At 47.0% G+C, this 26,088-nt stretch overlaps 1 protein-coding gene across 3 annotated transcripts in view; it reads right to left on the bottom strand.

The window, feature by feature from the left end:
• Kcnh1 (potassium voltage-gated channel subfamily H member 1) overlaps window positions 1–26,088 on the bottom strand; it is a 302,612-nt gene that overhangs the window by 244,126 nt on the left and 32,398 nt on the right. For 2 of the 3 annotated variants that reach the window (XM_017598933.3, NM_031742.3), the window contains exons 4-5: window positions 14,803–14,931; window positions 10,108–10,226 (exon numbers count right to left, since the gene is read on the bottom strand). In XM_017598933.3, coding sequence (XP_017454422.1) covers window positions 10,108–10,226; window positions 14,803–14,931 — 248 coding nt within the window. Of the gene's footprint in view, window positions 1–3,497; window positions 6,119–10,107; window positions 10,227–14,802; window positions 14,932–26,088 lie in introns of those variants that run through there. The other variant, XM_063272592.1, reaches the window with a different exon arrangement.

Genomic DNA, 26,088 nt, shown 5'->3' with positions numbered 1-26,088 from the left:
ATAAAACCCCAGCCATATATAGCAGAAACAAGGAAAGAAGCAGAAAGAAAGAAAGAAAGAAAGAAAGAAAGAAAGAAAGAGAGAGAGAGAGAGAGAGGAAGAAAGAAAGGAAGGAAGGAAGGAAGGAAGGAAGGAAGGAAGGAAGAAAGAAAGAAAGAAAGAAAGAAAGAAAGAAAGAAAGAAAGAGGGAGGAAGGTAGGAAGGAAGATGGAGGGAGGGGGGAGGGAGAGAAAGAAAGAAAGAAAGAAAGGAAGGAAGGAAGGAAGAAAGAAGGAAAGAAAGAAAGTCACATCATATATTATTCTTTCAAATATATAAAAAGCACATACCAAATATAATAGTTTTATTAATAAATACCTAAGTTGTATAATCATGAGAAGTATCCATAGAAAGACCACAGCTTCAAGCTCGTGACCTTGGGAACAGGGGACCTCTGCTTTACTTGTTCACATCCTGGCTCTGCCTGACATGAGAAATTATCAGTATTTACAATCTCTAAAGAGTCCTTGTAGCTGGATGTCTGCTAAGCTTTTTCTCTACTACTCTGCAAGTTTGAAAAGTTTCTAACTGGAAATAAAAATATATACATACAATGAAGTGTGACATGTGACCACCAATAATGGGTAATAATGTAGATGTCATTGGAGGTGAGGAGAGAAGTGGGTCTAGACACAGTTGTACTATGCAGAACAAAGCAATCAGTAAAGAGGAGGAAGGAGACACATGCTTTCTGGAAGGTATACCTCAGACTAGATGATGTTAAGTAAGGAAAATAAGCACAATGTTCAACAAGAGAAAAATATTTAAAAGTAGACCATATTTTTGTTTAAAAACCTTGACGCAAACACACATACATACATATACACATACCACATACACAAATACCATACACACACACTCACACACACACACACACACACACAAATATTAAACTGGAAAACTTCTGCAGACAGTAAAGTGAAGAAACACACTGTGAGATAGAGATGCTTAGTTGCAAACTATACATCTGTTCAGGGGTTTATACTAAAAATTACCTAAAGTACATAAAGAACCATAGCAACTCCTAGATAAAACATCCCATCTCAGCAGGAAGCTCATGGAGACCCAGGATATTCTAAAAGGGAGGTGAAATCTTTGATCCTTCAAAGAAGGCTCAGCAAGACTCAGTAAGTAAACAACTCAGAAACCTCAGGAAATCCCTGAAATTGACCAGATTCACTCATCTCCATTCTCAAGCTGGGCTTTGGTGATATCATTACTTTATTGTTAGTTCCTTATCTGGAGTGAATAGACATTTGTTCATGTTGCCCCAAGAATTTATGTCACATAAGCTGCCACAGCAAGAAGAGGGCCAGACTCCTCTCCAAAGATCCTAACAGTCAATATATGCCGCAAGCATGTAGAAATGTGCTCAAAGTGACTGACAAATTTAAACCAAAGGGAGCTGGAGAGGTGACTCAGCAGTTAAGATCACCTGCTGCTCTTACAGTGGATCCAAGTTTGGTTCTCAGTACACACATCAGGAGACTCACAACTACCTATAACTCCAGCTCCAGGGGATCAATACCCTCTTTGTACTCTGTGGGCACCTCATGTTCACACATTCACAGAAAACCCAGCAGCACCTCTGGAAGGCAGCAGCCAGCTGTACTTCCTAACCACACTCGGGGTGCTACAGTGGTCAGGGTACATGCACTCGTCCCTCATCCTGACTACAGATGCCTGCCTCAGCCATCACTGTTGCTAATCTCAGGTTGAATAATGAACTGGCTTCTGCAGATGGAAGGTTCCAGAGAGGATAAAGGTGGAATCTCACCCACATCTTCACTATAGAGGATCCACAGAAAGAAAGGCCAGAACAGAGTGAGCCCAGGCAGGGACACTGCAGTAAGGTCACCCCTAAGGGAGACCAGCAGAGCAGGTCAGGGCTCTCCTCTACACAATGCACATTCCTCTTAGGAAGCTACTGCTGGTGAGGGGATATGGGACTCAGAGAGGAACCCCTCACACCTCCACCCAAGGATGCTCTGCTCAGCTACTGGGAGAGCACTTAGCTGACAGGCTCCGGCCATTAGCTCAAAGTGGAGAGAAAGCCTGCAGAGAACAGGAGCCAGTGAATGCACGGGAAGGTGTCCCTTCTGCCCCCCACCGTCCCCATGGAACCCCTCGGGTTGGCACTTTGCTCCCCCTTCACAGACCATCTCTGGTGAGCTTCCCTACCCAACACCACTTCCTCCGCAGTATTACTCAATTTCTGCAACTATGGGCCCCAGCTTATGATAAATGTTCCCAGCACGGTTTATATGCTACATACGATCATGTTTAAAGCAGAAGGTAAATGTGGTTTCCCTGTCCCACGATGAGGGAACTCACAGACCCTCTGCAGGCTAAAGCCAGAGCACTTACCTAGTCACTCCAGTTATTGGCTTGAATGTGAAATGTGCCCCCATACGCTCCTGTGCTCAAACACTCGGTCCTTGGCTTTGACTCTGCAGCCGGAACCCTGGGTCTGACTAAAGCCCTCGCCCCTTCAGTTGTTTCTGTAAGTATTCTGTCACAGGGTGAAAAAAGTCACCAACACACCTTGGTACGAACCGTAGCCGACAGCATGGAAAGTCACACGGAGAAGAAATAGTCCCAGTGGGAAACACGTTGGGTTCAGAATCAGGTAAACTTTGGGTGGTTTGTTTTTGTGCATGAGTGTGCACACAAGCATATATGCAGGCATGCAGGGGCCTGCAGAAGCCAGAGATGGGGTCAAGATCCCCTGGAGCTGGAGTGACAGGCAGGTGACGGTTTCCTCGTGTGGGGGCTAGAAACCAAACTCAGACCCTCAGTAAGAGCAGTTGGCATGCTCCTCTCTTGATTTTCCTGAAATCAGAGTCTCTTACCGGCATGGACCTCACTCACAGGCTAGGCCCACTCACCTGGCACACCCCAGGTATCTGCTCTCCAGGGACTGCAGGCACACACCACCACACCTGGCTTTTCAGATAAACCTCATGCTTAAACTACAATCCACCTCTTACCTCTTGCCTCAAAAAAGTCAAAGTTTTCCCTAGCGCCAGGGTCCTCCTCTGTAAACCAGCCCAAGATATTCATACCTGAGGTGCACAAACCTGCCCCCTGGTGTACCCCATGGCTTAGGGGCTGTGCAAGGGGGACTATGAACAAAAGCACACTGAGGATGAGCTAGGAGACAGAGCAAACTGATGGACAAGTGGGCTTTAGAAACAACATATGTAGACTGCTATTGCAGACCCACAAGACTGTGTCTGCTTCCCCCAGAGGTGGAGGGGGTTTCCCGGGGCTCCTCTTGTACCAAGGATATTTGACTGAGAAGACGGGGCAGTGTCAACTACAAACTGAAGATTACATCCTCCGCCGTGAGCAGCATCACGGTCTCCTGACTTCCAATCCTGCATGGGAGGCATATGGAAGTCCTTACTGGGTTCTCACGGCACAGCAAACGCTGCACGTCTGTGAACTCCTCTTACCTCGTCAGAGGACGCAGGTGGGCAGGGGGTCTGCTGTCAAGGCAGAGTTCCTGAGGAGACTCCCTGCAGGCAGGCGGGAAGGCCAAGGCTGCATGCTGTCACAGAAAAAACTGCTGTAATCTAGGTGGACTCCAGCAGGACCCAGTCACAGGCCTTTACGTTTGAGTGTTTCCTCCATGAGAAAGATCTGAGAATAAAAGCCTCCATCTCTGTGTCAGGAGGAGGAGGAAAAGGACCTCTCTGCTCCAAGTGTCTTTCTCAACAAGACCTTGTGCCCCTCCCCCTTCCTCCCCAGAGGCTCTTGGCCACCAGCCTAATAGGACAAAGGGGACAGAGGTGGAGCCCAGGGTTCAGATGGCCGTAAATATGGTGGAATGGCCTCTGGAGACCAAGCAGCAAGACGAAAGCACTGTATTGTTCCAGGGATAGGGTATATAAGCACTTTTTTAGGGGTATGGGTGGAATAGACTAATTGGCCATGGCATCAAGAGAGCAGGAATGGCTGACTGGTTATAATACAGTACCTACTTATCCTGTGGGTGGGAAGCCAGAGGAAGACGTGTGTGCTGAGTTACACAGCCTTGCAGAGAGCCCTCTACAAGGTCACTTTTCAGACAAGGCCAGACAAGGCCAGACAAGGCCAGCCACCTGTGTTCAGGGACACTCTCCAGACAAAGACAGGCAGAGGCAGGGAAGCTCCGCTGATAAGTCCCCCATTTTGCACAAAGCTCAGAAAATCATCCAGCCATGGGGGACTGCTACCTTAATAGTAAGATTCCTCAACAAGGCCTCACCTCCAGAGAAACCACTTTACTAGGCTTGGCCTTGCTGTCATGGGGAAGGAAAAAGAAAAAAGAAAAAAAGAAAAGAAAAGAAAAGCTCATTTAAAGCAACTGTGATTAAAGCACTAAGGGGCTGGTGGGTAACATTGACGACAGGCGAGAACAGATTAGCAATGTGAACAGAGAGACAAGGCCGGTCTACAGAGAACCAAACAGAAAGACTAATTATCAAAATCTACAATAACCAAAATGAAAACCCATTTGCTGAGATCATTAGGAGGTGGCACTCAGCAGAGATGTGATCCCAAATCTCTGAGCTCAGGTATAAACTGCTAGAAATATTAGAAATTGAAAAGAATGGAGGAGTACTGAAAAACTAACCAGAAAATACCCAAAACCTAGGATAAGTACTGAAGGTGTCGATGCACGAAACAGAAGCACCAGGAGACAAAACAGAAGACATATACCCCAATAAGCACCAAGGGTTCACCACGCTGATGTCAAGCACAGATCTCAGATCCCAGAAGCAGGATGTTGCCACACAAACACAACAAATGGAGGAGTACCTCATCAAACTACGTAAATATCAACGAAAGCAAACAAAACTCCTGAGAGGAGTCATAGACAAAATTATCACAACTGTCTTGGTGCCTTTTCTGTTGCTGTGATAAAATATTCAGACAAAAGTAACTCAGAAAAAGCGGGTTATTCTGTTTCACAGCTCAAATGTATAAGCCACCATGGCAGGGGACTGAAGGTGACAAGAGTCTAAAGCAGCTTGTTACATGGCTCCTATAACCACAACCTAGAGAGGACTTGAATGCTTGCTACTGCCCAGCTCTCCTTGTCCATTCATACATCCAGGATCCCAGCCAGGGAATGGTACCACCCACAGTGGACAGGTCTTCCCACATCAATTAACACAATCTAGATAATCCCCGAGAGGCATGCTCAGAGACTTCCCAGGGGACTTTAGATCCTGCTGAGCTGACAATTAGCAGGAACCTTCAGAGACATAAAGATAAGAAACACCAACATCTCAGAACCAAGCAAGCAGAAGGTATGTGTGCACACAGAAAATGCACACCACCTCCATATCTGCACCTCATGAAATCACCCCCCAAAGTGAAGGAGAAACAGAGATTCCCTCAGACAATAGTGGATGGGTCTCACAGGAGAGACCCATACCAAGTCTTCATACTAGAGGAGGTGAAGCTCCCTACACAGAAGGAAAATGGTCCAGCCCTACTCCAGAGGTACTTACAGATTGGAAGACTCCCAGAGAGGCAATAAAGGTAAACGTGCTCCATCTTGTTATTATTAGATATCTAGCATGGGAGTTTGATCAAAATAAGAGCAATGTGGGTAGGCAAGATTGTTCAGTGGGTAAAGGCACCGGTCACTAAGTCTGATGACCTGAGTTTGGTCCCTAAGATCTGCCTGGTGGAAGGAGAAAATTGCCTCCCATGAGTTCCTCGAACTGCAACACATACATACCTAATACATACATGCATAACACATATATACATACACTCATTCATACACACATACGGTAAAAGTACTAATGACAATGTATTTGACTGTAATGGTAGAAGTACATTTATAAATGACACAAAGGAAAGCAATGGTCCGTGGAACAGAACACTGGGGCGTGTAGTTACTAGAATGTATTTTCACTACCTAGGAAACAGTATGGTATTGTGTGGCTAGATTGATGAATTGCAAACTCCCAGGGCAACCACTAAAAAAACAGAATTAAAAGAAACACGATTTCTGGCTGAGGAGATAGCTCAATCGGCAACATGATTGCTATGCAAGAGAACCTGAGTCAGGACCCCGGCCCCTTTGTAGAAAGCCGAGCGAATGCAGCAGCCATGCCTGTCACCTCAGTGCTGAGGAGACAGAGTGTGGATTCATGCAGCTCATAACCAGACAACCCATATGTAATCAGAGAGCGCCATGTTCAGTGAGAGACCCTGTCTCAAAAACAATGCCTAGAGTCACTAAGGACAATACCTGACCTTGATTTCTAACTAACGTGCACACACACACACACACACACACACACACACACACACACGCACACACACAGAGAGACACACAGACACACAGACACACAGACACACACACACGCATACACACATAGACACACACACCACACACACAGACACACACACACACCACACACACCATACACACACACATACACACACACACACACACACACACACACCCCAACATGTACACATATACCACACTCAGGCACCAAGACAAGAAAGAAAAGAGCAGACAACACCACAGCAGCAAAGACCAAGGGCAGTGAACAGAGAAACAGAGCTACTACAGCCAGGGGCCTGGGCTTTGGTAATCACATTAGGCCTAGCTTGTCAGGTTGGTTTAAAAAAAAAATCAATCCAGCCATCCAGCCACACGCCGTCTGCAGCCCAGAATTAAGTATGCAATGGAGACAAGATGGGGAAGGATATGTGTGCTACTACTAATCTAATGAAAGCAGGGTAGCTACATCAGCGCAAACTTCATCAAGGCCCAGGGAGCCAGTTCTCCAAGGACACATAACAATGCTACACAGGCGCCTAATGACAGAATCTAAGTCTGTGAGGCAAGCACCGTGAGGAGGCCTGGGAGATGGCCCCGGCTGGTAAGAGCACCTGCTTTGCAAGCATGAGGTCCTGAGTTCAAACCTACAGCACCCACATAAAAATCTGGGTGTGGCCACACACACCCCTGTAGCACCAGCATGCCAGGGGTAGAGGCAGGAGGATTGCTGTGGCTTGCTGGTCACCAGGCTAGCTCCAGATTCAGTGAGAGGCCTTGTCTCAAAGGAAGAAGGTAGGAAGTAACACAGCGGGACACCTGATGTCCTCCTCTGGCCTCTAAGTGTGCATGGATGTGTGCACCCACACAGACACGCATACATAAATAAATCAAGGTGTGTTTTTAACTAAATGAAAACATATTTTAGCTAAAGGCAAAACATGTTTTGATAGAGGGAAATTTCTGATAGTTTAAGGTATTAGAAAAGAAAGATCAAAATCAGAAATCAAAACATCTGCTTTAAGAAACTAGACAGAGAAAATTAAATCAAAAGTAAGAAAACTAAAATAAATCACTAAATCTAGACAGAAAACAATGAAGTGGAAAATGGGGGGAAAAACAAACAAAGTCAGCAGAGAAAAATCAACAAAACCTAAAATTAATCTATATTGAAAAGATGAATAAAATTACTAAGTCGCCAGCTGAACCTTGCCCTAGAACAAGTCCTGGATTCTTGCCTCATTTTGGAACCAAGGGGACCAGACAGGTAGACAAGATACTAGATCATGTCCTTCTTTGTAAATCAATTTCTACAAACTAAGGAACACCACAGAGCAGCATCTAAGTGCTGCTGGGTTCTAAAAGCTTAGGATCCACCTCAAGCAACAAACGCAGCAAAGAAGTAGGCTTGGGGGTGAAGGGATGACTCGGTGATAAGAACAGTTGTGCTGAGGAGCAGAGTTCCAATCCCGGCACTTAGGTACCGTACCAGCCATTAGCCGCAAGCCCACAGCACCAAGTGTAAGGCAGGGAGACACAGAAGGATGCTGGGACTCGCTGGCTTCTAACTCAGGTAGGAAGATGTAAGACCTAGGTTTAAGGAGAGGCCCTGACTCAAAAGACTAGGAGGAAGTGTCAGAGGACCCTCCATATCCTTTTCAGTCACCTGAGCTTGCATACAGGCACATGCACCTGCACGTACACCCATGCATGCTCTCATATGGAAATAAGTGAGCAGAGTCAGCATTACTGAAGATGCAGTGTCCCTTTCTGGGTAAGAGTGGTGTCCTACACTGAGCATGGGACAAGGACCATAAAATACAAAAGTGTGACTTTATCGGTGTGGCTTAAGGAAATTTGTGAGCATGCCACTGACAGGGGAACAGAAAGTTACTTCTGTGCCTGCTCAGCTAAGCCCTGGCAGCCGGTTGTCAAGAAAACACAGGTTTAAGTGTTCCTGTGAAGTACGTGCCTCTACCTCATCGACATCTAGCCAGTTAACGAGGGGAAGGTGATGCCCTCTGGAATGTGACAGGACTCACACAACCTGAGGAAAGGCCTCAAAAGCAGAAGGCTGAGCTCCTGACACGACAGCTCATCATGACTGTCAATTTGACAGGCTTGAGAATCACCCAGAGACACATCTGTCCGTGTGTCTGTGAAAGGGGTTCCAGAGAGTGAAATGAGAAAGACCCACCTGGGATGGGCTGAGATCTCAGAGTGAATTACAAGGAGAAAGTGAGCTGAGCACCCACGTTCTAGAGAAGGATTTTACCCATGAACTCTGTCGCCTCCTGAGAGGACCTAGTCTGCTGACCAGTCATAGGGATCTGGGACTTGTATCACCAAACGCCACAATCATACAGGTTAGCTCCTTGTGGTAAATCTCTTAGCTATTTCTCAAGTAAAATCCTGACTGCTGCTTGGAGAAACGGTATTTAAGCAAAGATTTACAAAGAAAGAGTTGACACTTAGACACCAATGGGCAGAGCCAGCCTATGACATACATAAAAGAAACAGCACAGAAGCAAGAAAGACTGTGCCACGGTGAGCAGGGACATCACCCACAAGAAGAAACAGAGAAAACTCATCTGTGAACTGCAAACCCTTGTTTAGTAATCTTTTAGTCATAGGCTAAGAAACATCATGACAAAATCAAAAGTTGTTGCCGCCATCCAAATGACTTCCTTCAACAAGCCACATGTTCCCACTTTTGGAAAAAGTTACCAAAGCTCCTATGGTGCCTGTGTTATAAACTTACCCAGCACACACTGCACAAACATGTGCAGGGCACACACAGGAGCTCAGAATGCTGAGAACTTCTCCCTTAGCAAAACTGGAAGACGGAGGTTAGGCCAGTAGGGCGATACCTTTAACCACTGCTCAAAAGCTGACTCGCTATCTCCAGGCAAATTGAGAGCTTACGCTGACAAATTTACGCTAAGACGGAGGTTTGCTGATGAGGCATGAAGATCCGGAGAATCTCACTGAGAGTGAAGATCAGGCCTGACTGAAGGTGGTGTGTGGAGATGAGGGTGCATTAAGCCTGACAGACACTTCTCGTGGTGTCGGGCCCTTCACACACTCCAGCAAAGGGAAGAATACCACCTCCTCAATTGGTCCTAATGTCAGAGGTTATTAGATCAACAACTTAAAGAACATTTACTAACCTGCAAAGGGATTTGTAGATATATAAAGTAAAGAAAGGAAGACACAGTCATTCTCAGACAGGGCTCAATCCCATAACATTTGCTTGTGGAGTTTTCCTCCTCAGGAAGTGGAATGTACATAAGGAAAGTATTAAACACACAAAGAATAAAATGCTGCTATATGGCCAGAGATCACGGGGGATTTTTATCTCCTTCCTTTTGGTTCTTGTCTCGTGTTTTCCTTGAATAGTCTGCATTGCTCAAATAACAAAATTGTCTATGACTTATAAAAATTTTAATGGCATCCTTTACAAATGAGAAGCACTTCCAGCTCTTTGCCGTGTCCTAAATGCGAACTGATGCCTGTAATCTCTGGCGAGTCTGAACACAGGGCTGTCTCTAGCCTGCCTTTACACATACCAAAGTGTGAGGATCAAAGCAGGTGGATCCCTTCCCCGTTTTATACAGCATGCTTTATGGAGCCTAGACAAACCAAAGTGCCAGCTCAGAGGCTGGAGGTCCCAAAGGTCCCCTTTCATACAGGCACAGCATCTCTACGCCATGCCATATTCTCAGCACACACACCCCCAGGAAGTAAGGCTGATGGGCTACACCCACCCTTACCTCTGCCAGGCGCGAGTGCTTGTGAACATTCTCACCCTTCTGCACACTGGGGGCCAGCTGCTGCAGGACTCCCCTGCTGCTTGTCAGAGCTCTCGTCAGTCGAGCAAACTTCCCCCAACCTGAAGCAGGCAGAAGAACACAAAGACAAGGTCAGCCACACACACTAAGAGAACACGGGCATTCTCATCCAGCAACACCACAGGACAATGACTGAGGCCGTCTGGAGCTCTGATGAGAGCATCTCACATGCCTGAAGGCAAGCAAGACCAGCTGCTCAGAAAAGAACCCAGAAGTATCGAGCTTTAAGCGGCAACTTGCTTTTCTAACACACCTGAGGTCCATTCTGATCGCAGCCTTGAGACACAGTAGAGCAGTTTCGGGGAACTCTACCAATGAGGAAAGGAAGCCTGGAGTGCTTTGGGAGAAAGTATCTAGAGTGCAGACTTCTCCTCTGGGCAACGCTCTTCCCTGGACTCACACCAAATGACAGGGATGGTTCTCTGCCTTGGACAACTCTCCTCAGGGTCGTCTCAACTCCTCCATCCTCTGATCTTGCAGAAACTGAGCTACAAACTACCCAGCATTGCACTGCCTTGCCCAAGACCGGGAAATGAATAACCAGCATCTAGGGAAGGTAAAGGCTGATTTTATCTTTATGGTGAGGAGAAGGTCATGGAGGACAGGTGTTTCTGAGAATCTAAAAAGTCTAAACAATCCTGGCTGCCCTTAAAGTCCCCCCAAATACAACAGGCAACATCTGAATCAAGGTTTTGACCAGGCAGCTGTCCCATGAGACCTCTGAAAGCTTGTCAGGTCTCAAGACCAGAATCTCCAAACACACGTGTTCCGGTGCACAGCAAATAAGCAAAGCGTGCAAGTGTTACTGTCTGTGACGCTGAGAGGAGGCAACTGACTAATCCCCATCCCTCGGCCTCTAGAAATAGTCGGCACCTTCCACAGAAACTGTGTCTTCTAAGTTTCACCCTGGAGCACCTTCCCAGGACTGACCTAGAGTCCAGAGGACTGTGGGACAAGGGAGGAGTGCCGGGGTTTTCCTATAACTTTAAAAGTCTTTGATCTGAAGAGCTTTGGTCAATATGACAAGCAAACAGGCTCTTACTTTGCTCCAGAAGCACCAGGTGTCGATGAATACAATGTTATCTACACATCCCCACCACCGCGTGCCAGGAAGAGGGATGCAGATCCCTGCAGCAAGGTGGCTGGGCTGTTGGAGCTCCACTCAGGTCAGCAGGAGGGACAGCCTGCAGGGGGCACTGACATCTGACTGAGTTCAGTGGGATATGCCACGGGAACTGTGGACTGGGACTTTTAAATATCTCTTTCAGAGACAGGTTCTCCTTTACCTCAGAGCAACACTGACACTGAACAGTGGATACACATGAGTAGCCCGCGTGCAACACTGTCTGCGCCCTAAAAGGTCCCTTCCAATATTTCCCCCATCAATGTGCAAACGTGAAAAGTCTACGACGGCTGCTTAAGCAGCTCCCGTAACTACAGTTACTGAGGTTAGCTTCAGCGGCTTCTCCTCTCTGTGAGCACTGGCAGCAGAAAGACTGTACTGTGTCTGACTCAAGAGCATCTCATTGGCGTGCCCAGGAAGGAGCCCTCATCCCCCAGAATTGTAATCTTGGCTCTCCCTTTCCTCGTACACCACCTCTGGTCAGGTTCAAATAGACAGGTGGGCCTACACCTTTGCCACAAGTTACAAGAAAGCAAGAGGGTGGGTGACTCGTCCTTGCGAGCAATGGAGAAGCGGTAGCCAAAGCCCACACTTCACGTCTGCTCAAGCCTCAAGCTCCACTGAGAGGAAAGCAACGGCTTTGCCGCCTGCCTTCCACGCAAGAAGCGGAGGGAGACAGAGCAACAGTTGGACCATGAGGTATTCCTCTCAGAGCCCAGCCATTACCCACCCGCCGGTTATCCAACAGACAGCCCTGCTTGACCTTTAGTCCCTGCTCAGTGGCGTGTGTGTGGCACGTGTGTGGCACTTTAGTCAGAGTTAGGAAATTGGTCAAAGTGGACAGCAGAATGAAGGAGGAAGGTGCCACAGAGATAAAGGGAATAAAGGGAGTCTAGGGACCCAGCCCAGACCCCAACAGTAGTGCTGGGGACTCCAGGCAAAATAGTCAACTCTCTATTAGCTGGTGGTTTGACATCTGTATGTTAGTTATTCAGAGAGAGATATTAGGCACAAGCAGGCTTCCTGAACCACTCCCAGGGCGCATCCCACGCCACCCAGGTACTCAGATTGGGAAGTACACAGCCAAGGCCAAGAAATTTGAAATACAATTTGAACAAACATGACTTAAAGAACTAATCAGATAGTAGGCTATGTCCTTGAGGCTACTGGGGAGCTTTCTGTGTGTTACCTTCTCCTCGCTTCCAGTCTAGTTCATACGTGAGTTCTAAACAAGCCCTGGAGAGCAGGAAGCTGAAGACTTGCTGCTGACCGAGGCACTGAACTGAAAACACAGCAGGGTCAGGGAGATTGAACCAAGAGCATATCTCCAGAAAGCAAACCCACGTCAGAGCAGTCCAGCCACACGGTAGCATCTGCGTCAGATCCTTGCAGTCAGAACTGAAGTTTACAGCCTGACAATTCAGGAGGTCTCACCAACTCCCAGGCTTTTCCATCATAAACAGGCTAATATGAAATCTGACTTTGTCCCGAGCAGGCCACCACCACACCACAGCGGGGTATACATATTGTGACAGAGGAAGTGTGAGAATCAGAATACAGCATTGGACTTCCAGGTAGCATGAAGCTGGGTTCCCTACCAGGATTCCCACATTGAAAGCTAATGTGTGTGAGCATGTATATGTGTTTAGACATGTGTGTGCATGTATGTGTATGTGGTGGGATATCTATACATATGTGCACTTGCATATATTGCATGTATGTGTGCATATGTAAAGATGTATGTTTCTGCATAGGTGTTTACATGTGAATATGTGTTGTGTATGTGTGTGTTCTAGATTGCCTACAAATAAAGCCACATGTTACTTGTGTCATTTCATTGACAAAATAGGTTTGACACGCTACAAGAAGTTACCTTGGCTACTGGAATAGTTGGGGTGGGCGGCAGGGAATGCACTGCTGTGTACACCGAGATTCTCATCAGCAACACAATGCACCATGGGAGCAGGTTAGGCTAAATAAATGGAGCCCATGACTCGTGGAAAATGGACCTGAGAGAGTCTCCCACCACCACACTGACTCATGAATTCTGTGGATCTGGATGAGAAGCACTCTCAGAAGGGTATGCCTTTCCTACCAGAATAATAATATTATTAATATTAATAACAACAACAACAGCTACACACCACCGCATCTCCGTAGAAAACACTTTGACATGGCCCAAACCAGGCTTCTTTCCCCTACGCTGCTTCTTTAACGTTGTCTTTGTCACATCTAGGGTAAGAAGTGCCAGGCTGTCTCTCCCCTGGACTCCACTGGCACGGCTCAGCTACACCCCAGGGAGCCTCGAGAGCGGAGCACTGGAGGAGAAAGCCAACCACAGAGCCAGGTAGCTGGGCTACGTGAAGCACTGCTGGGTTCATGGCTGACTGAATGCCAACTGCAGGAGAGGGTGTGAAACAATGACTGACGCCCACTGTCTGCTACCCCAGTGAGCTAGTGCAGGAGCCTAGCTCGCCCAGCCATCCTGCAGGCGCCTTTCCAAAGCCTCCAGTGCTTTCCAAACAATGCACACCCATGGTCTGGCTACCCCAGTCCGGCTAAAACCTAAGGCTGTTCGGCTGATCAAATGACCCCTACGAAATGTTACTCTAGCCCCTGGCTTCAGTGATGACTGCCTATCAACTGACCAGCCGCAGATGTGATTCGACCAGGCACACGTAAGTCTCACGTAGACACATAGGTGTGGTTCGGAGCATGGTACTGGGTGGCTGTGTGACTGCTCAGATAAGTACATTCAGCCCACTTTTTGGTTTCAAGAACGTAGCAGACACACAGCCAATTACCAACATCTCGGTTTTCTGGCCCACCTCCCCGTCCCCCATGTTCATTGCTCCCTCACTTCTAGTTTTTAATCTAAAGAGTCTGCAACCATCCACAAGTCAGGCCCAAAGATATCCACAAGAAAGTCAGGTAAGCCATCCTGCCTGCCCCGTGTGGGCAACTGTGAAACCCGTCAGGTGCTTCATAGCCTGGTGGAAGTAATTGCCTGGCGTGCACAGGGCCGTGGGTTCAGTCTCCAGTGGGGGAAGGGATGGAAGGAAAGGGAAGAAAACCTGGAAGTCCCCATGAGGTGAGACGTGCTGGGCTGCCTTCTTCCATCCAACTGTAACTATGGAACGGTGAGTTTTTAAATGCTTTACCAAATGCGTGTTCTCTCTCTCTCTCTCTCTCTCTCTCTCTCTCTCTCTCTCTCTCTCTCTCTCTCTCTTCCCCAAGCACACTGCAGAATGACACAGCACCTGACACAAACTAAGATTTAAATCCTGATCTCTGCAGAAGATTGCCTTGGCAACCTCAAATTCTCTGTAGCAAAAGCAAGAATGCACTTGCACAGGTCAGGGGTACACGAGAGTGCACTTGCACAGGTCAGGGGTACACGAGAGTGCACTTGCACAGGTCAGGGGTACACGAGAGTGCACTTGCACAGGTCAGGGGTACACGAGAGTGCACTTGCACAGGTCAGGGGTACGAACCTTTGCAGGAGTCGTCCTCAATGGGCTGCTTGAATGCCGTTATGTCACTGAAAGTGCAAAGGAACAGAACCACTTTATCCTGTTCGTTCCTGATTGGAGCGATCTTCACAAAAAACCACACAGGTGTCCCTGAAAGGAACAGCAAAAGGGTGGTCAACTGTTTGCATCCTCACCTGAGAGGCCAGAGAATCAAGGGCTCAGGAGTGAACAGGCACAAATATTAATTAACTCACTGCTAAATGTTCCCGTTACCTGCAGTGTGGGAGAATCTCACCATAGCTTTTTTCTTGCTGGGACAAAAAAGTACAGGGTGACTACACAGTGGGAGACTTTCTCACAGTCACGTAATCTTGTAAGTACTGTGTCTGAACCCTCGTAAAACAGAAAATGGCTTGAAAATATCATCAGCGCTCATGGAAGAGACTCAGATGCGGTGAACTAACAACAGTTAAAAAGCACAGGCCGAGTAGACTCTGCAGACCACCACAGACTCTCTCCATGGCTAAAGAGCCTCACTGATCATGAGAAGCTTGTGAAACTTCAGCCTTATGCACATGCTCGAACAAGCATGGGCCAAACACTGAATTTTTAAGTCCTTCTCCCTCAAACTGAAGTCCAAAAAGGTCCCAGACAACAGCAAACAGGAAACAACCAGGAGAGGTTGCCAAGGCAGATCAAACACTCCATGCTCAACTGTGGTAACATTAAGGTCTGAGGTCGAACATCAAGGCTTCGAGGACTGTCTATCCTGGCCTGAAGGGTGTGAACCAGTTCTCACCATTACTGTCCTCCTCAGAAGCACTGAGTCGTGCCCCTTCTCCCGATTTCTTAGTGAGGACCCCACCCTGCAAATACCTGCATGGTCTTTCTTTAGCTTCCAAAGATAACAATAATTAGTAAAAGCAAACAACCGCCTTTCGTTTTGTATAGGACATCTCGCCAAGAAGTAACAAGCTATTTGTGCTTCAAAAGAGAAGAAGACACAAAGCTATGGCATGTACATTCTTCTACATAGCATCTGCCATAAAGGAACTCCATAAGCAGCTGTCACGTTTTTTTCATACTTGAGGCATTCTGTGTTCTGTTTTACAGCTGTGACTACTATGTCTGAGAACTTGATACAACCTAGACTCCCCCTCAGAAGAGAGTCTCAGTGAGGGAGTGTTTATGCTGGGTTGGCCTGTGGGCACATCTGTGGGGACTGTCTTAATTACGTTAATTGATGTGGCCTCGTCTACCATGAGTGGCACCTCACAGAGTCCTGGACTGCTACTTGAGTGGAGAGCCAAGCTCAGCACAAGCGAGCAAGCCAATGGGTGCACACGCTATCGTTTCTCTCTGCCCTTGACTATGGGTGTGATGTTCCAGGTATTTGAAATTCCTGCCTTGACTTCCCCACAGCCATGGACATAACCTGGAGTTACAGGCAGAAGTGAGCCCTGTTCCCCAGAGTTGCTTTCTGTCAGGATATTGCATCACGGCAACAGAAATGAAATTAGGACAGTAACATTTTCAAAATGAAGTCCATAGCTATTTTGCCTTGTGGTCCAGGCACTGTGCTCAGCATTTCATGTCATTTCTAAGAACAGAGCAGAAAATGAATGCAATCTCAGGGTCACGCCTCTGGACGGACAGACATTGGAGTTAGTTGTTCACCTTGATAAAAGCTAGCTAATTGACTTGAATATATCACTCACCTGTATGTAAGTATGGATAACCCTAACATGTATAGCATGTATGTAAGTATGGATAACCCTAACATGTATAGCATGCAAGTATGGATACCCCTAACATGTTTAGCATGTATGTGAATATGGATAACCCTAACATGTATAGCATGTATGTTAAGTATGGATACCCCTAACATGTATAACATGTAAGTATGCATACCCCTAACATGTATAACATGTATGTAAATATGAATACCCCTAACGTGAATAGCATGCACGTAAGCATGGATACTCCTAACATGTTTAGCATGCATGTAAGTGTGGATACCCCTAACATGTATACCATGTTATAAGTATGGATAACATGTAATCCTAACATGTATAAGCATTGAGAAAACAAGCAAATGAAATTATGTCCTCCCTACATCTTAGTTACTGAAGTACACATTCATGGTGAATGTTTCCCTCTGTATAATTTTAACTGCCAGTTTCTCGGCGCTCTGAGAAAGCCTATAGATTATAATGCCACCCTGAGAAAAGCACATTTTGAAAGAAAGCCATAGTACAGAAAGAATAGTACTCCAAAATCACAACAATACGACCTTGGAATTATCCTCTGTTTTAAAAGGTTTCTGTAACTGCACCTTCAGGCTCCTCTGCAGAACCTGTGGGACCCGAACTCTTCTGCACTGAAGACAGCAAGATAGCACCATGCCACACCTGGCCATATTCTAGATGGCCACCCAGAGCAAACAAGTCAGGAAACCACCTTCTTTTCCTCCAAAGAAAACTCCAAATCAGGAACACTGCCACTTTGTCATGCTAATGTCAAACCAGATGCGAGGAGACACATCTGTGAGGAGACTGGAAGCCTCACCTCTCCATCCTCCTAGCCCAGCTTCCTGAGGCTTCAGTCTGGTCCTCCAAGCCTCATCTGTACTGCTAGAACCAGCTGGGCCCTGTCTCTGGCGCATTCAGCAGGGCTGTACCACCTATCTGTTATATCCCAACTGCCAAGGCTTGTGAGAACCCAGGACTCTGAGGTCTTGAGATCCACCATATTGGGGAGCCTTTGCCACTCTCCCACAGATCAAGCTCATCATGACTTCCTCTCATTTCAACAGAGCCACCTGTGTAAGCTGTGTGCCCTCTCCACCCAGCTATCTGTTCTAGAAACAAATGCCCCTGATTACACATCGTTCTGATGGCCAACCCCACCCCCTCCCATCTGCCTAGAGAGCTGGCATCAAAAGTTCACATTGCCTTGGAGTTCATCCCAAGGTGATCTCCAGGTCTGGTAAGGAGGGAGGAACCTCCTTTTCCTGGTGTGCGATTTCCATTGGAGGTATTTCTGTCCGTGTGACCTCAAGGCCTTTCCTCGTAGATTGGTAATTTAGGAGACACTAACTCCTCTTCATTCTGCTCCCCGTTTTATAAACAGTGGGAGGAACAGAAAGGACAGGGTGATGGCTGGTGGGAGGAGAGGCCTACAATTCTCTGGTGTTACCTGTGATGGGTAGATAAGTCTGTGTACCTGCAGGGCTGAAACCTTTCCCACAAACACAATCTGCAACCACAGGATCAGCCTTCTCAGTCACGACGGTGACATTTTTTCATCTCCACAGCTGAATTCCTACATCTCAGTTGGTTCTGATGATGGACATGGAAATGCCCTCCCCCAAAACATAACAACTCTGGAGACTTCTTCCTTGAATAGACCATAGTCCAGTGTGTGGACAGGAATCTCGACCTACTATCCCCATCTACCTTCCCTGCATGCCCGTCCCAGTGGTATGTTGTAGACCAGGCAGTCACCATCGCTTAGCTGTGCAGCAAACTAGAAGGGTGGATGCTCTAGGACCGATGACTGGGGCTCAAGACATCAGTTCTAGGGCAGTGTCTTCCAAGACACTCGGGCCTACCTCCATCCCAAACTATCACTAAGAAAGCAAGTGGAATGGATTGACTTTTCAAGTCTGGAAATGTTCCAAAAAGAACCGGATTCTTCCAGCATGGACCAGAGAATCCAACCCTGTCCCTCCTCACAGAAAAGCATTTTCATCTAGTGCAACAACACTCAGACTCTCAACAGATGAAAGAAAGAGTTGCTTCACGTAGAAATGAACCTTCTAGAGCCTGGAGTCCCACCATCCAGGCTCACTTCTCCCTGTCTGGAGGGCCTAAGGAGAGTCAGGTTGGTCTTCCTGCTGGCAGAAGCCAGATCACATGGGTTCTGGAGGCCTCAGAACCCAGAAATGCAGCAGGACTACCCTATCATGATTCAGGCCAGGACATATCAGAGCCCAGATAAGCACTGCAGAGACAAGCAAACATTTGATGCCCCACTGCTATGCTAAGGAAGATAGATGTGCAAGCCTAGGAAGGCAGAACCTGGTAGTGTTGCCAGTGGAGAGGCAGCTGCTGCTGCTGCTGCTGGGAAAGGATGGTCAAGACGGTGAGTTCCAGGTCACAGACCTTATTAGCTCTGATTCTCATGTCTAAAGAAGTAACATCCCTACCACGTGACCTGGTCCTGGTAAGTCCTCAACTCTAGTAGCCAGATAACGTGACACTGGCTTTGATGTGTGAGAGAGAGATGTCTGGGCTCCCATCACCCTTTTCGGGCCTCCTTAGGTATAACCCGACCTCTGTGCCTCCAATTACATTCAACAGCAGCAGAACAGACCGAGCCACTTTGAGCGGCTCTTGGGAAGAGCTGCATCATGCTGGGCCTAGAAACAGGACTTAGGACCAGCAGCCTCTGCAGGAACAGACTGTTGGGTCTAGGGCTAACTTCCACTAAGACAAATATTAAATACAGAAATGGGAGGCAGCAAGGAGAAAACTAGGAAAACCAACCCTTAGCCCTCCACATAATTAGAGAGCATAAAGCAAAATCTAAATAACTGAAAGGAGTGACGCCATTTGTAGGTGAGAGTACAGCTGGGTGAGATGTCAGACCTCCTGCTCAATGGATAAATAGAATGCAGTTTCAGTCAGAATCATGGTAGGGCTTCGTGTGCTTTTCCTGAGAGCTTAATAAACTGGAATTCGACTGGGATAGAAAAATAAAGGTGTAAGCATGGCCTTGGGGGAGGGAGACAATGACAATGGTTATCAACCACCAGCAGGACTGTTTGCAAGACACACAATTATGGAAACATCATCCTTGTGGGGTGGTGGCGGCACATGCCTCTAATCGCAGGACTTGGGAGGCAGTAGCAAGCAGATCTCTGAATTTGAGGCCAGCCTGGTCTACAAGTCTACATAGTGAATTCCAGGACAGCCAGGGCTATACAGAAAGAAAGGAAAAAAAAAACTGTCTCAAGAAAAGAAAAAGAAGAAAGGAAGGCAAGGAAAGAAAAGAAAGGGAAGGGGAGAGGAGGGAAGGACACAGGGGAAGGAAGGACAGAGAAGAGGAAGGGAGGGGAAGGGGAAAAAACAGAAGAGAAGGGAAGGGGAGGGCATCCTTTATGGAGTACTTGCAATGAGCCAGGCTCTGACAAGCTAGCGTTTACGCCTCAGTTTACACCTGAGGTGGAATAGTGACTGTAACTTTAACCCTATTGTAAGCACACAAACGTCAAGTGAAAGGTTCTGCATCCAATCCACACGGCAAATGCACTACAGAAGGACAAGAAGACATAGATGCGAGGGTTTATTGTGGAAAGAGAAGGGCAGGGCTTCAAAGACAGCTCAGATGACAAACCTACACAAGCCTGAGCCTCTGAATTCAGACCCCATAACTGATATAAAGAAGTTGGCTATAGTGGGTCACACATGCTCAGAAAGCTCTAGGCCAGTAAGAGACTTGTCTCACAATACAAGCTGATGACTCTTACAGAACAACACTGAGACTGTCCTCTCACCTCCACACATATGCGCACACACACACACACCTGCATTCACACTCATACACGTGAACACAGATACACACACACCTACACAGACATGAACACACATGAATTCATACTCACATACATGCAAGAACACACACAAGCAAGTGCACACACACACACACGTATGAACACACACAAAAGAAGAAAAGGGAGTTTTAAATCGGAAAGAAGTGAACTATTTAATAAATAATACTATGACAATTGAATGAGCACTGTATAAAGTTTAAATGCTAACCTCGTATAATATATAAAATATATTTCAAATTGTTTAATATTCTAAAGGATATTTTAACACAACTATTTGGATAGCAGAGCAGAAAATGGAGAGTGCTTTTATTACTTGGGTAAGGAAATGAGTTCCCTAGTTGTTCTATAAAAGTCAGAAACATAAAGAAAAACACTGACAAAAAAAATTCACATCTGCTAGATGTGGTGGTGCCTGCTTTTAAACCTAGCACTCTGGAGACAGAAGTGGGCAGATCTCTGTGAAGTCGAGGTCAGCCTGATCTACAGGGATTCAGTCCCCTCTGGAGTTACATAGTGAGACCCTGTCTCCAAACTGTTTTCAATTGTATATGTTGTGGGGTTTTTTTTAAGTCCATAAACATGAAAGAAAGAATTTTAACAAGGCCGATAGCTCTCAGTGTGTGTTTCATTTAAGACCAACATTCACAACACATCAGCAACTCTTTCATAGAATAAGGAAAAGATGAGCCATCTGGAAAATGGGAAAATGTGGCAGCTTTACCTATTAGATTTGTCTCCACACTGGGCTGCTCCTGGGGTGCAGGAGCCATTTCCCAGCTGAACTATGGCCAGGGCTTAGCCACCTGCAGAGTCAATAGCTACTTGGCCAGCAGCTCCTTTTGCAAGCACTGGACAGCAGCAGTGCTGCAGGACCCAACCCCCTGGGCATCTCTAACTGCACAGCTTCTGCAAGCTTCCAGAGACACAGCCACCAGCCACCCTCAAACCACGTTGTCACACACTGCGTGGGGGACAGAAGTGGGGGTAACACACTGGCCAGAGCTGCAGGGATTGTATGCAGAAGTAAGGTTTCTTGATTGTCTTGTTTGAAAAAATGACCAGCATAAGAGTAAGCACATAAACGTTTGCTGAATTGGCTCATCCGTGATAACTATTATTGTTTTAAGAAAACCACACAGCCTCCTGAGTATATGCAGGAACATGATAAAAGAGACAAATGGGAATCTAGGAATGCTAGGTTTTCAGACCAACCAACAGACATAAACTATCCAAAGAACCCATCTTCCAACATATGAAACCCCACATCATACTACTGAAGCCTTTAGCTACTGACCCCAAACTCCCCAAAAGGCTGGACAGAAATCTGGTGCCTCTGATTAGAAGATTCCCCGTAAGACCTCACTGAGGAGAAAGACTAGAAAGAAAAGTCATAGCAGTCAAAATGGAGTTGTCAAAATGGCTGAGGATAAGAAGCTCGCTGGGTGAGTATGAGGACTGGAGTTCAAGTTCCAGAACCCACATAAAGCTCATGAGACAGAGGTGAGGAAAACCCCAGAGCCAGCTGCCCAGCATCTGTGAGATCCTATTTCAGTGGGAGACTACCTCGGCAAACAAAGTGAGGATCGAGGAAGGCAGCTACTATCAACTTCTGGCCTCTGCTTGGACATGCATGCATGCACATGTACACCCATACACATATACAAGCAAGCATGCACACACGTACAAGTTCAAAAACATAAAAAGGCTTGTGAATACCAGGAGGAAAATGACTAGCATTAAATAGAACAGAGAGACCTAGAGTCTGAAAGCATAATGTTAAAAGCTGATTTAAGTGGATAGGAAGAAAACAATTCAATCTCACTGATGCTAAAAACTTGATAGACAAAAACACCTTTCATTGTGTGCAGCTTGACCATCTGGTTGTCAGAGTATTGGGTCTCATGTGGTGCAGCAAGTCAGCCACTCGTACTCTGTAGATCAGCTGCATAGTAGAAGCCACCACCTTACAGATGTGACTGCCAACCTCTAGGAAACAGAGTTAACAGAGCAGCTGCCCACTGACATCCATACCTGCAGCTTAGTTCTGGTTTGTTTTCCTGGGTTTCAGTTTAGTTGGGTTGGGTTTGGATTTTTTTGAGACAGGGTCTCAATGTGTAGCTCGGGCTAGCCTCAAATTCAATCCTCCTGCCTTAGCCTCCTGAGTACTGGGGATAAGGAGACCATCAGCACACCTGGCTGGGTGCTGTTGTCAATAAGGAAACCTCAGAACTGAGTAAACACCCAGTGTGTTAGTTTTCTTCCTGTTGCTGAGACAGTAACAACTTGAAGGAGGAGGAGGAAGAGGAAGAAGAGGAGGGAGAGGAGGAGGAGGAAGACGAGAGGAGGAGGAAGAGGAGGAGGAGGAAGAGGAGAAAGAAGAGGAGAAAGAAGAGGAGGAGGAGGAAGAGGAGAAAGAAGAGGAGGAGGAAGAGGAAGAAGAGGAGGAGGAAGAGGAAGAGGAGGAGGAAGAGGAGGAGGAGGAAGAAGAAGAGGAGGAGAAGGAGAAGGAGAAGGAGAAGAAGAAGAGGAAGAGGAGGAGGAAGAGGAGGAGGAAGAGGAGGAGGAAGAGGAGGAGGAAGAGGAGGAGGAGGAAGAAGAGGAGGAGGAGGAGGAGAAGGAGAAGAGGAAGAGGAAGAGGAAGAGGAGGAGGAGGAGGGGAGGAGGAGGAGGAGGAGGAGGAGGAGGAGGAGAAGGAGAAGGAGAAGGAGAAGGAGAAGGAGAAGGAGAAGGAGAAGGAGAAGAAGAAGAAGAAGAAGAAGAAGAAGAAGAAGAAGAAGAAGAAGAAGAAGAAGAAGAAGAGGAAGAAGAGGAAGAGGAAGAGGAAGAGGAAGAGGAAGAGGAAAAGGAGGAGGAGGAGGAAGAGGAGGGGGGAGGAGGAGGGGAGGAGGAGGAGGAAGAGGAGGGGAGGAGGAGGAGGGGAGGAGGAGGAAGAAGAGGAGGAGGAAGAAGAGGAGGAGGAGGGGAAGAGGAGGAGGAAGAAATGGCTGATGTTGGCTCACTGTTTCTAAAAGGACACAGTGTATCATGGCAGAGGAGACACAGCAGCAGAAGTACTTGGCTGGCAGTCAGCAAGCTGAAAAGAAAGAGGAAGTGGGGTGGGGCTATAAAATCTCAACATCCGTCCGGAGTGATGTACTTCCTATATCAAGGTTCCACCTCCTAAAGGTTCCAAACTTTCCCGAGAGCTCCACCAGCTGGGAACCAAGTATTCAAGCCTGTGAGCCCGTGAGAGACATTCCACAGTCAAACAACAGCACCCAGCAGGAGAGGAATTATAAAAGTCTCTCACACTGCTCCCTGGCAGTGGACAAAGTACGACCAGCAGCGTTGCATCCCTACATTACACACCACGGAGCCACAAACCGCCATGCCTTCCCTTCTGTGACAGACTGTGTTCTCTCAAACTGCAAGCCAGAATAAACCCCTCCTCCCTTCAGGATCTTCTGGTCAGGCATGTGAGCATGCAATGGGGGAAAAAAAAAACCTAATACAGGAAACTGGTACGGAGAACTGACAAACCTTTGCCTCTAGTCTGGGGAGAGAACATGCAAACGTGTGGACCTTTAGACTCAGAAGACATAGAATTCTGTAAACAAAGAGTAATGGGCCATTCAGATGGGACCTCACGAGACCAAATCAGCAAGAGCAACATGGAGGAGGGTGGCTGTCTCATAAAACCCTGACCAAGCTTGACATCACTAGGCAGACCAGGCTTTCCTTGGACTTGAAGCAATCCTGTCATCTCTGTCTTCTAAGTGTTGGGGCTACAGTCATGTATGTGCTGTCACTTCCAGGCATCCCATGAGTTTTGATGGAGCACATTATGAATGTGTGAGGTTCTGCAACAGGTACTAGGAACACAGCTATGAAAGACACACCCCACAGGTGTGAAAGCCAGTCTTCCTGAGCTTCTTCTGATCCTGGCTACTGAGAAAGTACTACCTGACCCAGGCATACGGACAACAGCCGAGAGTAAACTTCACACCTTCTCAGACTCACTGCACGGACGTATACCTTTCTAGTCACAGGTGAGTTCCCACACAGGTAAAAGTCGGAGAAGCACTGCTGTGTCTCTCAAGCTCTCTCCTCTGCTTTCCACTCTGCCTGCATTATGAAAGCTGTGCTCTTTGCCTAACTCAAATCTACCCTTTATGCCTGTCAGGACGAGTTCCTTCCCTGACCTCCTGAACCAGGGTTAAGAGACCCACCCATGGCTATACTGTGGATTCTGTAAGGACAGACTTGGCATCTGTCCTTTTGTTCTTGCAGCAAGCCAGTATTTGATAGAGTTGGCCAATAAAAAGCAATTGAAATAAGTATAGAATCCAAATACTAAAACAAACAAACAAACAAAAAACTATATAATTCCTGGCTCAACAAACCAAACCTTCAGGAGATGGTAAAATTTGGAAGCCAGAAGTTGGGAAGTAGAAGTCAGGTTCCTAGGAGGAAATCAGTATTATTGCTATTAAATCCTCAGTCTGTGCCTTATGTTTTGTGTGAGATTATCCTGGCCACAAGTCTGCTGACCTTTCATATGGCTCTTTTAGCCCCTGCATGTGGATCTGCTGACCCCTGTACATAGTTGTGCTTGCCCTGCCCACGGCTTTGCTGGCCCTGTACACAGTTCTGTTGAGCCCTGTGAACAGCTCTTTTGGCCCCATACAAAGCTCTGTTGACCCACTCATGTCTTGATATAAATAAGAAATGTCCCTTTCCAGCACAGATAAAGTCAATGCACAGAGAGCTCAGCAAGCAAGCTATACACTGACTACCCTTGTCCCTAGGCAGAGTATAGCACAAGCAATAGCCACACTGTGTGCCTATATTTCAACGAGGCAGAATGGCCAGGGAACAAACACTGAACACAAGGACCTGGCACAGTATATTGTGAGGTGAGGAATTTGAATTAAATCCATGGCCACTTGGGAGAGCTGAGGGAACCAACCATTTTTAAACAGTGCAGATCCGTGTCAAGTTTATCTGCTAAAGGCTAGAAAGGAAAATCAGATGTGACACAGTGAAGAGCGGTTACATCAGCCTCACAGCAGAGCCAAGGTCAATGTGCTACTTCAGAGACTGCCATCTGTCCTTCAGTGTCACCTGTTCCTCCATGGCTGGGGTTAGGTCCCTACCACAACCTCTGGGGTGGGGAGAGATGTGGATCCTTTAGTGGTTAGCCAGGTAGCTTGCATGGAAAACTCCTACCTTCCTAAAGCTCAGAACTCCCAATGCAAGGATTACTTGCCATGCGGTGAAAGACTCACCTTACAGGCCCTCAGCCTCAGAGAGCAGGGAGTCCCCGCCTTCATCTCTACTCCCTCTGGGGCCTGTGCCCACTGGAAGGAGTGAAAAGTGAAATCACCTAGCAACTTAGCTACCCTCTCTCTCCCTTTTGTTCCAAAGGTATAGTTGAATTTGGGCAAGTTGAATGTATAGTCTAATGACTTTAAAACTCTTAGGCAAAACACAAAAGCGCAAGACAAAAAACACCCACTACCAATTAGTGTTCTGTGCCGTGGGGCAGACCACACTGTTCAGCGCATGAAGGCTCCAGTGTGGGAAACCACAACTTTATTAGCTCAGGGTATATGTGCTGTGCATGGCTTCTCTATGACAAGGCTGCTGTGCACACATTCCTGGTAAGAGCTCTGGCTTGGAACTGTATTCTACGCTAGTGAAGTGACCAG

Source organism: Rattus norvegicus, chromosome 13 (assembly GCF_036323735.1).
Source record: "Rattus norvegicus strain BN/NHsdMcwi chromosome 13, GRCr8, whole genome shotgun sequence".
NCBI lineage: Eukaryota > Metazoa > Chordata > Mammalia > Rodentia > Muridae > Rattus > Rattus norvegicus.
This window is presented reverse-complemented; position numbering and strand designations above follow the sequence as displayed.